This window comes from Paroedura picta, chromosome 3 (genome assembly GCF_049243985.1).
Source record: "Paroedura picta isolate Pp20150507F chromosome 3, Ppicta_v3.0, whole genome shotgun sequence".
Classification (NCBI taxonomy): Eukaryota; Metazoa; Chordata; class Lepidosauria; order Squamata; family Gekkonidae; genus Paroedura; species Paroedura picta.
This window is the reverse complement of record NC_135371.1, coordinates 99,505,772-99,520,813: the sequence shown is the minus strand read 5'-3', so window position 1 is coordinate 99,520,813 and position 15,042 is coordinate 99,505,772. Positions and strand designations below refer to the sequence as shown.

General features: G+C 46.5%; 1 protein-coding gene across 7 annotated transcripts in view; it reads right to left on the bottom strand.

Annotated features, from left to right (window-relative positions):
• The window catches only part of TCERG1 (transcription elongation regulator 1), a 67,557-nt gene that overhangs the window by 46,679 nt on the left and 5,836 nt on the right, over nt 1–15,042 (bottom strand). For all 7 annotated transcript variants that reach the window (XM_077326976.1, XM_077326977.1, XM_077326978.1 and 4 more), the window contains 3 exons: nt 8,769–8,921; nt 6,190–6,451; nt 2,053–2,295 (listed from right to left, as the gene is read on the bottom strand). In XM_077326976.1, coding sequence (XP_077183091.1) covers nt 2,053–2,295; nt 6,190–6,451; nt 8,769–8,921 — 658 coding nt within the window. The remainder of the gene's footprint in view (nt 1–2,052; nt 2,296–6,189; nt 6,452–8,768; nt 8,922–15,042) is intronic.

Here is a 15,042-nt window from a genome sequence, read left to right as displayed (position 1 = left end):
ATCACATTTAATTACCTAAGGTTTTAAACAAATATTCCTATCAATCTAATTTCCTCATAAATATTGTAACTTAGTGGTTCAAACATGCTTCACTTTTGTATTAAGAATTTTGTTTTGTTAGGATAACAGAGTTAAAAAACACACACATAGTCAAGGCTTTACTACGATGGCCTACACTGCTCAAAGATCATATGATTTAAAGGATAAGAAGAAATGTATGGTTTCAGGCTTTGTCTCCATCATTAAGCCTGAATGTTGTCTTTAAGTATTTTCCAGTGCAAGACTGCTTAAACAGTATGAGTAAAAATTCATTTTGTACTGATCAGAGCCAACAAAATTCATTTTATAGATCCCTGAGGTTCTACTACATAGTAAGGCAATTTATTCAGATGCATCAATAACCTAATTGGAAATATCTTATGAGCTGGAAAAACAACTACCATACATCACTTTGCCTTACTACACGATACAGCAACTTGTTAGAACTTGCCAAAAAGCTAACTTTTTCTAGAACTCTAAGTTGACTAAAAATCCTTGCAATGGTAGTCCCAAGTGCTCAAACTGTATTGTTGATTCTCTTGAATTAATGAGAGGGACTTAAAAACAATGACATCTGGTAGCAGACCACAAGTTTTGACTTCTTATAATTCCTAAAAACTCCCCTCTATCATATTTATTTCTGCAACTGTATACGCTTGAAATGTACTCAGATTTTAAAGAATGAAATATGTTTATTTCAAGAATTTAACTGGAGAGTGATCACTCAATCATACTATAATTGTTTTTTTCTGAATTTGTGCTACATTAGTACAGAGGCAACGGCTGTTTAAAAAGAGATGTTTCCTGGAACTGCAGACTACCAATCTCTTTGTAATGGCCTTTACACTGAACCTGTGAGGCTGCAACTGACAGTCCCATACACAAATGGAAAACATGCATAATTGTGTCAATTCAAGTTACCGATCTTGACACCACACAATATCACATCTGATCTGAAGAGTTCCCAGCTTTAATTCAGAGCCGTTCAATGAGTTGCAAGAGACTGTACTAGAAAGGAATACCGGAAGGCAAGGGCAAGTGTAGACCGCCACACACGGCCCTTTGCTTTTATATAATATCTATATTTGCTAAAACCCAAGTTTAAACTTTCTGATTAATGCCTGGCAATAAAAGAACACCTAGCAACATCACTACTAAAGCGTGACGTCCTGTCCTCTACATTCAATCAACTTAATGTCAAAAACACAGACCTATATAAAAACTAAAATTAAGTGGTGTTAGTTGCATTAGAACAGGGGTCGTCAACCCGAAGGCCTTGGTACCGGGCCACCGGCAGCCACGCTTGCCTCCCCCCCCCCCCCCGCAGCGAGAAGCTCACCAGGCCCCGAGCGAAGCGGTGAAGCGGCCCGGCTAGCTTCTTGCTGTGGGGGGGGGGAGAGGCAGGTGCGGCCACCGGCACGCCAGCAGATGCAAACGCGCATGCGCGTTAGCGCCACCTGCTGGTGAAAATGCAGATGTGCGGCGTCCAGGCCGGCAACTCTCCCCCACCACCAGAGGTGGTCCTTAACCGGAAAAAGGTTGGGGACCGCTGCATTAGCTAAACAACCAATTCTGTTAATAATTAGCCGATTGAAAATTAATTCACCACAAAAGTTGTTCACTGCTTTCGTTTACTACAGGAGTCTCATTCTATGAAAGACAACCATTGCTTTTCAGATCAGAAAGGAATATCATACTGCCAGAGACAAGATTAATTTCTTCTAGCTATTTACTGCAAGTGTAATAAAGTATGATGTCTGAAATGTAAATTATATTCTGTTTATGCCAAGCATAATGTTTTACATGATCAGTGTGGCTTGGCTTCTTTTCCAATTATTTATTTTATTGGAAGCTTTTGCTTTAAAGAGCCTGTCTGTTGATTCAAAATTGTTTGAAGAATATACTTTGAATGAAGAGAATTCAGGCAAATTCCATACACAATGGACACACAAGTGCAAACAAATTGACAACATGGACATGTGGTTGACAAGACAGTTATAGCTCTCAATTTACCTGGAAGCGGAATAGGCATGCCAGGAAGGGGAACTCGAAAGGGAGGTACCATTACTGGTGGAAATGCAGGAATTGCTGCTGTTGGCTGAGGTACCGCATGAGGAACTGCAGGAGGTAATGTCTGTGGGACCGGCTGTGGTACAGTCTGCACAGGTGTAGCAGAAGGAGCAGAAGTTGAAACACTGACTGAAGGTGTGGCAATTGACACAGCTGAGCTGGGGGTCTGGTCTTGTGTTGTAGGCGCTGACAGAGAAAACAAACATCAAAAACCATGCATTATACAGTTTGACTTGTTTACTTACCAACATTTTACCACTTCTGAAGAAGTGAACAGTGACTCTTGAAAGCTCATACTTTGCCACAATTTATGTTAGTCTTTAAGTTTAAATGCTATTGCTTTTCTACTGCTACACAAAGAGTAACATAACTATTCCATCTTAATCTATCAACATTTTATTGTATATTTCATGTTAAAGGGTTTATGACCATCTATAGTTTTCAAAGAGCATATTCTAGAACTCGCACATGATTAGATTACAACAGAAATGTCATCAATGTTTTACAAGGATTAAAGCACTTGACACTAAGATTTTTCATTTTCTTTAAAGTAGCGATCCCCAACCTGTGGGCCCCGGACCACATGTGGTCCGTCGACTAATTGGAGGTGGGCTGCAAAGGACGCCTCCCCCCCCCTGGCCCTTTACAACACACTTTGGGTGCCATTGTCTCCCATCACTCCTAGATGGGACTATCTCGTTGCAGAGAAACAAGCTCAGGGTTCGCATTGATTTGCCATTGTCATGAGTTAAAATTTCCATGAAAATAAAAAGTTCCTTATGTTCATTGTTGTGGCGTGTCTGTATCTTATTTTGAAGGAATGTTTAAACATTGCCATAGCGATCAGAGAGCGTTAGGGCAGTGCTTGAGAGTAGAGAGGTAAACTACCCCCCCCCCCGGCCCTCAGTTAAATTGTCAAGCTTTGAGTGGTCCCCGGTGATAAAAAGGTTGGGGACCACTGCTTTAAAGGATAACGTTAGTTATATCCAGGTGAGAGATTTCAATCAATTCTTCATGCATCAAATATATATAGATGATGTTATATTCAAAAAGAAAAAACATTCCAAGAAAATCCTCAATTTATGGAGGGCACATGCCACATGTAACACAAACAGAAGTCAAAAACAAAACATCACAAAAACAGTTTCACATATGCAGTTATAAGATAGGTATATTCTAGAGTCTTATAGCACCTCCAAGTGGTGCCAAAGATTAATACTAAACTTGACAACACGAGTGGAGACTGCCTTTAAGGTGAAGTAGTCCTTATGACAGTGAGATTACAAGTTTTAAAATTTTGATTGCAATCCTGTAGACACCCCCAAAGAAGCCTGTTTGACAAAAGAATAACATACAGTAATCTTAACACAAGCCCGGGGCGCCACGGGCGCCGCGGACTAAATAAATCAGTAAGCCCTTGGAAGGCAGGCTGTGTCCGGGATGAGGAAGGGTGCCAATTGGCCCCTTCCTCCGGACAGACTATTGGAGGGACCAATCGGCAGGCGCAAAGCGCCTGCCGATTGGTCCCTCCGATTCCCCGCCAGAGCAACTGCGAGCTGCACACAGTGCGGCTCATAGTTGCTCCCTGCCCGGCGGCCTGACGCCGTGGGGGGCACGAAGCGCCTCCCACCGCGTCAGGCCACCGGCAATGGAGCCCCCGCCAGTCGCCCTGCGCACAGCTGGCAAGGACTCCCTTGCCTAGCGACAATGGAGCTCCGGAATACCCGCCCGCAGTCGAAGATGGCCGCCGAGGACCCAAGGACGCCCCGCCGCCGCCGCCGCCCAAACTCGACGACGCCTCCGCTTGAAGGTCTGCTTCCTTCCCGCGCGCTGCCCTCCCCTATCCCTCCCTCTGCCCCCACCTTCTAGCACCCATTGTATTTTTTTTACAATGGGCTCTTTCCCTAGTTGTTAAATAATGCAACTTTGGTAATTAAAACGCTTAGAACTTACTTTGTTCTTACAATAGGTGAAGCAGAGTTTTGCTCTTGACAAGCCACATTATGACTTTATAAAATGCCAATGCCACACCCAAGGTTCTCATGTTTCAATCTATAAATAAGTTATAACTAAAAGCAATATTGCACAAGGGTAGCAAAACTTATTAAGTTTCTATGATACTCCACTACAGGGAGAAAACTATTTTGATCTTACTCTGACGTAAGGAAAAGTTAAGCACACTGATATTAAGTGCACTGCTAAAGATAAGATATATATGTTTATATTATCCTATGACACATACAGGAAGCATCTGTAACCATTGGTTATTGGCTATATTATAATATAATATAAGGAGCCTCTTGTGGCGCAGTGATAAGGCAGCCATCTGAAAGCTTTGCCCATGAGGCTGGGAGTTCAATCCCAGCAGCCAGCTCAAGGTTGACTCAGCCTTCCATCCTTCCAAGGTCGGTAAAATGAGTACCCAGATTGCTGGGGGGTAAACAGTAATGACTGGGGAAGGCACTGGCAAACCACCACATATTGAGTCTGCCATGAAAATGCTAGAGGGCATCACCCCAAGGGTCAGACATAACTCGGTGCTTGCACAGGGGATACCTTTACCTTTTACCTTTATAATATAATATATATATATAAATAAATGTGCTGAGCCCTCCTGGGTGGAGTGCCTGTCCGTTCTCTGAGCCAATCAGGAAAAGCACAGTGAGGCCCTCTAGTGCCCACCCACTAGTGCCCTGGGCAGGAGCACTCTGGCAAACTCGCAGCCACTGCGCTCCTGGTCACCGTACAGAAAGCCCGCTGGAGGGCAGGTGAGTATGGGGGGGGGGGCTGTCCGCTGCCACCTCTCCCAGGCTCCCCGGGCACAAAAAGCCCTGGCTAGCCTGAGAAACACTGCAGCAGCCCTTTCCCACATTCTTCCTTTCTCTCCTTCTTTTCTACTTCTTCCTACATATCTCCTTCTATGTTTTTCTTTCTCTTTCTTCCTCTTCCTATACTTCTCACCCTTTATCGTTCTTTATCTTTTCCTTTTTCTTCCTCTCTATCTTTTACTCTTTCTTCTCCTTTGATTACTTCTCTCCCTCTTAAATTCTCTTTCATTCTTTCTCTGTAGTCCTCTTTCTGTCTTTCCCTCCTCTTTCTCTCTCTGTTTGTCTCCGCTCTTCTTTCTATTTCTTACTTTCTTTCCTTCTACCTATATTTATTGCTATCACTCTTTTCCCTCTCTTTTCTTATATTTCTTTTTAAAAATCTTTTCCTATCCTCTTTTTCTCTTTCTATCTCTCTTTCTTAATCACTTTCGTTCTAGCTCTTTCTCTTTGCTATTTTCATTACAAATATATTGAGATGGCAAGCCTTCTCATCATCAGACAGGACTTTCCCTTCCTTCATAAAAGGAATAAAATAAAGTTTTCTCTTAAGCTTCTGAAACTGTTCAATATAGGCAACAAGCAACGCTCTCCTTCTCTTCTATAAAGGTACTATGGGCATACAGAACTGCAAAGAGCCCTGCATCCTTATGTCTTATTGTTGGTATTAGCAGTTGTAACACTATCCACTAACTTGCAGAATTTTGAATTTTCAGGAAAATTCAAATGCACACAATAGTCACCCCATTCTATAGGATCCCCAGTCCGCCTGCATTATTAGAAAATAACTATGCATTAAAAGCGTAAGTGTGAAGTATTCCTCTTCCTTTCATAAAAGCATTTCATCTGCAAAAAGAGTTTCATCTGCCAAAACAAGTTAATACTTATAGCCAGAGTAGGTTTATGATAATCTCATTCTAGGCTAGTTCACCGTGTGTCAGCTCTCAAATTAGCACTCTTGGAAAGACGTCACCATGCTCATATGAAGGCATCAACTGTGTAAACTAATCCCTCTTCATTGATGGCTTTCACAAAAATGGGGGGAGGGTGATCCTGAGATATTTATAATGGGTGTAGCTAGCCAATTTACATATGTCAGTCCCTTTCCTTTCCGACTGATTTTAGGAAAGCAAAAACAGTCAGCTTATACAAGGAAAGGCAGCAACATGGCATACTGTAAAGCTTCTACTATGGACAAAGCTTATTATTCACCTACACAAAAACTAACCCCCCTGCACCCTACAGGTTTACTCACTGGAAACTGTTTGCGAAACAGATGTCGCTGTAGTAGTAGTAGAAGTTGTTGAAGACTGACTACTTGATGATGTGGAAGGAGAAACTGCTGATGCAGGACTACTAGTAGTTGGTGTGGAGGCCCCCACAGCTTGAGCTTGGGCTTGGGCTTGAGCCTGGGCCTGTGCAGCAAGCATTGGTGTCAGCTCTGACTGCTGAATAACTTTTACACCATCTGGTTTTGTCCATGCTGATTCACGTGTTCTTGCATTGTAGTAATAAACCTAAAGAAAAATAGTCAGTTTTGTGTGATATGTAAGCTGTTTCTCTCATTAATTTTTGAAATGTAGAGTTTAAAAGTCACTTTAAGTAATATATCTTAATTCTGTCAGGTGGCTCAAATAACTGGTTGACAGATCGTACCCAACGAGTACTTGTTAATGGTTCAGCATCCTCTTGGAGAAGAGTGACAAGTGGAGTTCCCTAGGGATCTGTCCGGGGCCTGTGTTGTTCATCATATTTATAAACTAGGGACCAAGCCTCCCACCCCCTCCGGGCCCAGAAGCGTACCCACGGCCTCCTCGAAGGCTGGACTCTGAGGCATTGTACAATTTTGAAGTCCCACCTCCAAAACTCCAGGAATATTTTCAACCCAGTGGTAGCCAACCTCCAGGTGGGGCCTGGAGAGCTCCGGGAATTACAGCTCATAGTATAAAGATCAGCCCCCCAAGCAGAAAGGGCTACTTTCAACAGGGTTGTGGTAGAGAAGAAAAAGTTAAGTCCTCCCACACAAGTTGTTGAATTGAAAGACTTGAGGCCTACTGCACAGGGTTGTTGTGCAGATGAAACAGGAGACAAAAGAACCTCCGCAACAGCATCCAGTTTCATCTGAAGAATAAAGCTGTGCAGTGGCCTCAAATCTGCAGAGAGTTGCAAAGAAGAAAGACACATGGCTAGGCTTTGTCTAACCCCTAGCCAGAGCAGTATTTTAAGTGAGAAGGGGCTTTTCTGTGGCCTCCTTGTCAGCCAACTCTTTGGCAGAAGGGGAAAGTCCCCCCCCCCTCAAAAGCAAGGCCCACCCCCATGCCCTGAGGCTCCCCTGCGTTGGTCTTGGAAACGCCTCCCTCCCCTCAGTCAGTGGCTGTTAAAGGCTCCTTTGCAACAGACCTGAAGGGGGGGGGGACTGCACTCACCAGCCTCCTACCAGCTCTGTCAGTGTTCTGAAGCAATTTGCAGTTGGACATGACAGTTAGGACAGCCTTGGGGTGAAAAGGGCTGGTGCAGCCTGTCCAAGCCTCTGTTCTCATTCCCCTTGGCAGCCCTACGGACTTCCTCTCCCTGTGGTGGGCAGGAGCAGACTGGCAGTGATGTCTCCAGATTGCCCCTTGGTGGACGGGTAATGGAACTCTGGTCTGTCCTGATGAGGGCCCAATCAGAAGGCGCTTCACACCTTCCGATTGGCCCCTCATCCGACTGGCTGGAATTCTTGTCAGTCCGGGGCCAAGGGACCAATCATTGGCTCCTTTTTACTATCCTGGACTCAGCTCACCCCCCCCCCCCTTAGCCTTACTGTTTTATTTATTATTTGGATGAGGGTTTAGAGGGGATACTTATTAAATTTGCAGACGATACTAAACTGGGAGAGGTGGCAAACACAACCGAAGACAGAATCAGAATACAGGATGATCTTGATAGGCTCGAGAAGTGGGCTAAACTGAATAAAATCAAGTTCAATAGGAACAAGTGTAAAGTTCTGCATTTCGTTCGGAAAAACCAAACACACCTATATAGGATGGGGGAGACCTGTCTTCACAGTAGCACGTGCAAAAAGGATCTAGGAGTCTTAGTAGACCCTACATTGAACATGAGTCAACAGTGTAACTCGGTGGCTAAAAAGGCAAATGGGATTTGGGGCTGTATCAAACCGAGTATCGTGTCCAGATCACGGGAGGTGATGGTACCACTTTACGCTGCTCTGGTTCAGCCTCACTTGGAGTACTGTGTTCAGTTTTGGGCACCCCAGTTGAAGAGGGATGTAGACAAACTGGAGTGTGTCCAGAAGAGGGCAACAAAGATGGTGAGGAGTTTGGAGACCAAGACATATGAGGAAAGATTGGGGAAACTTGGTCTGTTTAGCCTGGAGAGGAGACAACTGAGAGGGGATTTGACAGACGTCTTCAAATATTTAAATGGCTGCCATATAGAGGATGGAGCAAAGTTGTTTTCTCTTGCCCCAGAAGGATGGACCAGACCCAATGGGATGAAATTAATTCAAAAGAAATTGTGTCTAAACATCAGGAAGAAGTTCCTGACTGGTAGCGCGGTTTCTCAGTGGAACAAGCTTCCTCGGGAGGTGGTAGGTTCTCCATCTTTGGAAATTTTTAAACAGAGTCAGAGAGGCTGATTCAATAGGGTTGTGAGTGTCCTGCATAGTGCAGGGAGTTGGAATAGATGACCCATGAGGTCCCTTCCAACTCTATTATGATTCTATACTGATGGTTTTTTTATATTATGGAAGGCAACTTCATGGTACCATCTTAATTGATAAAATTACTATTCTATACAGCATGTGTCTCAAATGCGCATAATGATGATGATTACCTTTCCATCTGGAGTTTTGTTTTCTACCCATATCTCTTCAGTAGGGGGCATTGATGGTGTTCCAGGGGCAGTAACTGGTGGCATCCCTGGAGGAAACATCATACCAGGAGGTGGTGGCATATTACCCATAGGAGGAGGCATGAAAGGTGGTCTCTATAAAAGAAGGAGAAAAAATTACAGGATATGTTCCACGGTTGGATCAAACCTTTCCATATACAGGCCTTCAATAACAACATTGGATGCTGAATAAAGCAGGGGGGGGGGGCTGCAGTCACAAATGGAAATTGACTAAAATCTCCTTTCTACGCCCCACAGAAGGGCAGAATGGTCCTGCAAGAGTACAGAAATGCTCTTACAAGAGTACAGAGGTAAAGAGGGGGAGATTTCAGCCAGTTTTCTCCTTCTGATTGCAACTTCCTCCCCCCAATCTCAACACTGTTCCAAACCTCAGGATCTGTTTGCATTTAACAATTAACTGAATCAAATCTGTGATCCATCTTTTGCTCCACTGGAAGCTTTGTTTCAGAACATGACAGTCCAATTATGATCATGGACTAGCCATTGGGAAAATAGCCAGATGCCCTACCCTGCCTGCTGGAGGCGGCGGCCGCCTGGGCGCTGCAGTTTCCCAGGCTTTTAATCCTGAGTGACTTCAATGTTCATGCGGACGCGCCGTCCTCAGGACTTGGCGGAGACCTGGTGTCTTCCATGGCAACGCTGGGGCTCTCGCAACTTGTTACCGGCCCTACCCATCACGCCGGCCACACACTCAATCTGATTTTTGGTGCTGGGATAGAGGTGGTTCTGGATGCAGCCTTGGCTGTGCCGTGGTCAGACCACTACGCCCTGCGGGCTCGGCTCAGGATACCACCCCCTCCCCAGTTGGGCGGCGGGCGGATTTTTGCCCGCCCGCGGAGACTTATGGATCCGATTGGATTCCGGAATACTCTGCGGGACCCGATGCCTCCTGGCGACTCACTAGCGGCTATGGTGGAGGACTGACAGTCCCGCCTGACGGCTGCCATAGATGAGATCGCCCCTAAACGTCCTCTCTGCCCTCGACTCAAACGGGCCCCCTGGTACACAGGGGCGCTCCGGGAGAAGAAAAGGGAGGTGAGACGACTGGAGCGAGTGTGGCGGAAGACTCGTGACGAGGTTACAAGAACATCTTATCGCACGCTTATGAGGGTGTATGAGATGGCGGTGAAAGTGGCTAAACGAGAGTTTTTTGCCACGGAAATCGCGTCCGCAAGCTCTCGCCCGGCCCAATTATTCAGGGTAGTTAGATCACTCACCGCCCTTGAGGGGCGCCAAAATACTAGACAATTGGCACTTGGCTGCGAGGCATTTGCGAGCCATTTTGCGGATAAAGTCTTGTCACTCCGTCGCGACCTTCCCACCACAATTAATACAGTAAATGAACTGGAGACCTGTTGGCCGCCTTTGGTAGTGAGGTTTGATGGCTTCAGGCGGCTCTCTCTTCCCAAAGTGGACAAGTTGCTGAGTTCGGTCAGGGCGACCACTTGCCCCCTTGATCCCTGCCCTTCCTGGCTCCTCAAGGGAGGCGGCCAGGGGATAGGAGGCCAGCTCAGAGACATCATCAACTCCTCCCTAAGTTCAGGGGAGTTTCCTGAGCGGCTAAAGGGGGCAGTGGTTCGCCCTCTCCTAAAAAAATCAACACTGGACCCGCCGGACCCTGCCAACTACCGCCCAGTGTCGCATCTGGCGTTCCTGGGCAAGGTGGTGGAGAGGGCTGCGGCTGACCAGCTCTCGGCATTCTTGGAGGAAACTTCGGCACTCGATCCATATCAGTCGGGCTTCCGTCCTGGCCACGGGGTGGAGACGGTGTTGGTCGCCCTTTTGGATGATCTCCGTCGCCAGCTGGACAGAGGCGGGTCGGCCGTGTTGGTCCTTTTGGATCTATCGGCGGCCTTTGACATCGTGGATCACGACCTCCTGATCCACCGCCTCGCTGGCACGGGGATACGGAGCACAGCCTTGCGCTGGATACGCTCCTTTCTCCAGAACCGGACCCAGAGGGTTGCGGTGGGGGAAGAGTTCTCGCGTCCCTACGGACTCCCCTGTGGGGTACCGCAGGGCGCAGTCCTCTCCCCCACGTTATTCAACATCTTTCTGCGCCCTCTGGCCCAGCTGGTACGGAGCTTTGGGCTGGGTTGCCACCAGTACGCTGATGACACCCAGCTCTATCTCCTCATGGACGGCCGCCCAGACTCCCCCCCGGAACCATTCGCCAGATGTTTGGAAGCAGTGACTGAATGGTTCGAGCAGAGTCGCCTGAAACTCAACCCCTCCAAGACGGAGGTCCTGTGGCTGGGAGGCAGAGGGCAGGACCAGGCAGCGCGCTTACCCACCCTGGCAGGAACGCAACTTACTATCGCGCTCCAGGCCAGGAATTTGGGGGTGACCATTGATACCTCCCTGACTATGGAGGCTCAGGTCAAGAGAGTAGCGGGTCAGGCGTTTTTCTATCTCCGCCAGGCCCGACTACTAGCGCCCTACCTGTCCCCTGACCACTTGGCTACAGTGATCCATGCGACAGTCACCTCCAGAATAGATTTCTGTAACTCGCTCTACGCCGGCCTACCCTTGTCTCTGATCCGGAAACTCCAGCTAGTGCAAAACGCAGCTGCTCGGGTCCTCACTGGCACACCTTGGAGGGCCCATATCCAGCCTGTGCTGAAGCAGCTGCATTGGTTGCCAATTGCTGCCCGGATCAGGTTCAAGGTTCTGTTTTTGACCTTTAAGGCTATACGCGGGTTGGGACCCACATACCTGAGGGACCGCCTACCGCCCTACATCCCCCGCAGGGCTTTACGCTCAGCGGGGGAGAATCTCCTGATCGTTCCTGGCCCTAGAGAAGCGCGCCTGGCCTCGACCAGGGCCAGGGCCTTTTCGGTCCTGGCCCCTACCTGGTGGAACGAGCTCCCGGGTGAGCTGCGGGCCCTGCAGGATTTACCAGCTTTCCGCAGGGCCTGCAAGACGGAGCTCTTCCGCCAGGTTTTTGGTTGAGGCTAGGGTCAGCGAATGAGTGCCAACATTCCCCCCCCCCAGACTTAGCATCTCCTCCCCACCCTCCCTGCCGCTCTGATAGCAGGGGTGGGAATAATAAGTTCCGCCATGTTGGGATTGTTTAAAGTCTTTTAATGGGTATTTTAATGGGGATAGGACTGCTGTGACCCGCCACGAGCCTACGGGGAGTGGCGGGATATAAATCCAAATAATAATAATAATAATAATAATAATAATAATAATAATAATAATAATAATAATAATAATAATATCTCACCTAACTTAAAACATCTACATTGGCTGGCAGTATGTCTACTTCAAGGTGAGCCTATGCCCTTAAGGGCCTTCAAGGCCCAGGACCACATAATTTCCTCCCACATGCTCAAGTGTGCCAACTACAGTCTTCAGGGTACTCTGTGCATGTAACGTATTTATGGAATTTCCTCTAGAGAGATGTTTGCTTGATACTATTTTTGTCATCTTTTTAGTGCCAGGCAAAGTCTGCCCCATTTGACTAAGTTTTTTTTATTGCTTCAGTCTAAGTGCCATGGCCACATCTACACTAGATTATTGTTACACACTATACGTGAGGCTGCCCTTTACTGACAGTTGAGAAATGTCAGCTAGTAAAAAATGTGGCTGCCAATGGTCTAAGTTAATATTCATGTGAAATTTTATTCACTTGTAAACTGTGATTAACTCTAACTTTTACCAGTTTGTCCTTACAAAGAGTTAATTTTGTCAGAAAGTCACTAATCTTCATCTCAAATACAGTACAAGTACGTTTTCTGGTGAAGGAAATTTCTTCCAAAAAAGTGAAGAAACCTGAGACAATTCATTAATTCTTTACAGTTGACTTATCACTCTGCTGTAGAAGTCCGCTAGGTAAAGCCCACTGGGTCAGTTACACATTCTCAGCCTAGCTTACCTCCTAGGGTCAGCCAGTTTGGTGTAGTGGTTAGGAGTGTGGACTTCTAATCTGGCATGCCAGGTTCGATTCCCCGCTCCCCCATATGCAACCAGCTGGGTGACCTTGGGCTCGCCACAGCACTGATAAAACTGTTCTGACCGGGCAATGATATCAGGGCTCTCTCAGCCTCACCCACCCCACAGGGTGTTTGTTGTGGGGAGAGGAATGGGAAGGCGACTGTAAGCCGCTTTGAGCCTCCATCGGGTAGGAAAAAGCGGCATATAAGAACCAACTCTTCTTCTTCTTCTTTTATTGTCCAAGTCACACTGCAGGTAATTGGCGAAAATTTGCTAGATGACCTTGGGTCAGTTACGCACTCTCAGCCTAATCTAACTCACAAATTGTTGTCAAGATAAAATAGAGGAGGAGAATGGTATAACCTGCCTTAAGTTCCCATTATTTTAATTTATTTATTTATTTTATTACATTTTCTATATCATCCTCCCTTGCAGTTCAGGGCAGTTTACAGTGCAGATTTATGGTACAGTACACTGCATGTGGCAAAAGGAAATGTGGTCGCCAAAGGATCTGCTGACTTGACACGATCAAAGCCGATACAGGGATGACCATGGACCAACTGAAAGAGGCGGTCATTGACAGAGAAGTGTGGCGAAGACTTTCCTATAGGGTCGGATACGACTGAACAGATAACATCATCATCATCACCACACTGAATGCATCATAATTATGAACTTATAACATTTCTAACATTATATCATAACTTTATAACTGTATAACCACTAACTGCACAATTCAAGTTAAACTTTTTTTTAGAATATTGATGGATCTGGAGTCATCCTGTGCATCTGCTGGGTGCAGTTGGTGGTAAGAGAGGCTTCTGGGGATTAAAGTTGGTAGTGTTGTTTCCTTGGCCTTGACTGAGAGCTTGGTGGAAGAGCTCTATTTTGCAGGCCCTGAGAAAGCTTTGGCAGGGCCATGATCCTTTCTGGGACCTCTTTCCACCAAATGGGGGCCAGGACAGAGAAATCCCTGGCTCTGGTTGAGGCCAGTCGAGCCTACCTGGAGCCAGGGATCACCAGTTTGTTGGAGTTTGTAGAGTGTAGTATATTCTGGGGGGATGGGGGCATAGGCAGAGAGGTGATCCCTCAGGTATGGCCTTGAAGGTAATTACCAAAAGGAGAAAGTAATGCTGGAGAATGGGGGTAACAGATAAAAGAAAGGTTAAGTGGGTGGAAAGAAGAAGGGAGAAAGGATATGGGGGTACCAGAAGGGAAAGGGAACATAACCCTTCAAGTCCTTGCACATTCCAACTTGTTCTCTTCCATTTCAAAACTGGCAAAAATGATTACATAATTAGACCCCTTATAACAGGGGTTGTCAACCCCCAGTCTGCGGCCCACTACTGGACCGTGAAGGCCTCAGTAACGGGCCGCCGCCGGCTACACCTGCCTCTCCCCCCCCCAGCGAGAAACTCACCAGGCCACAGTCCAGCTAGCTTCTTGCTGCGAGGGGGGGGGGGAAGAGGCAGGCGCGGCCGCTGGCACGGACAAACGCTCATGCGCGGAGCTGCCATGCATGCACGTTAGCGTGCCCTGGTGGCGAAATCAAGTATGTGCAGAGCTGCCGCGCATGCACGTTAGCGCCCCTAGTGGTGAAAACGTGCATGCGCAGCACCCGGACCACCGACTCTTCCCCACCCCCGGATGTTGGGGACCGCTGCCTTATAACACAGCATGCAACCTCATATCTTGCATGCATAGTATACAGTATAGAACCAAGTTACACGTAATGTTTCTTATTCTAAAGCTCTAAAGAAAATTTTGATTTATAAGTACTAGCACTATATATATTCATTTCTTCCTAAAGGCAAAATGACTTTACAATTTCCAGTGAGTCTTCACATTTCTACACTGTTCATGACCAAGCTATCACAAGAAAGAAAGAGAGCTAATATTCTACTACACTTAACAAAAAGTTGCCTGCAAATATTGCGGGATTTAAAAAGCTGAAATTAACAGAACACTAATGGAACATTATTATAATATTGTGTATCATGCCTAAACCCTGGCAACAGGTAATTAATGAATTTGCTGTGATCTTCACACTGACAAGAAAACCAGAACTCCCCTGCTGACAAATGGCTCTCTAGCTAGTTGTTGAATTTCAATGATATCACAGAATGCTGCTTTTTAACCAGTCGTATGTTACAAAACTGCATTGCCTCTATCAGGAAATGAAAAATTAGTAATTCTACCAGACAGGGGCCAGGACTGAAAAAGCAGTGGCCCTTGTCAAGGCCAGGCACTTCTCTGG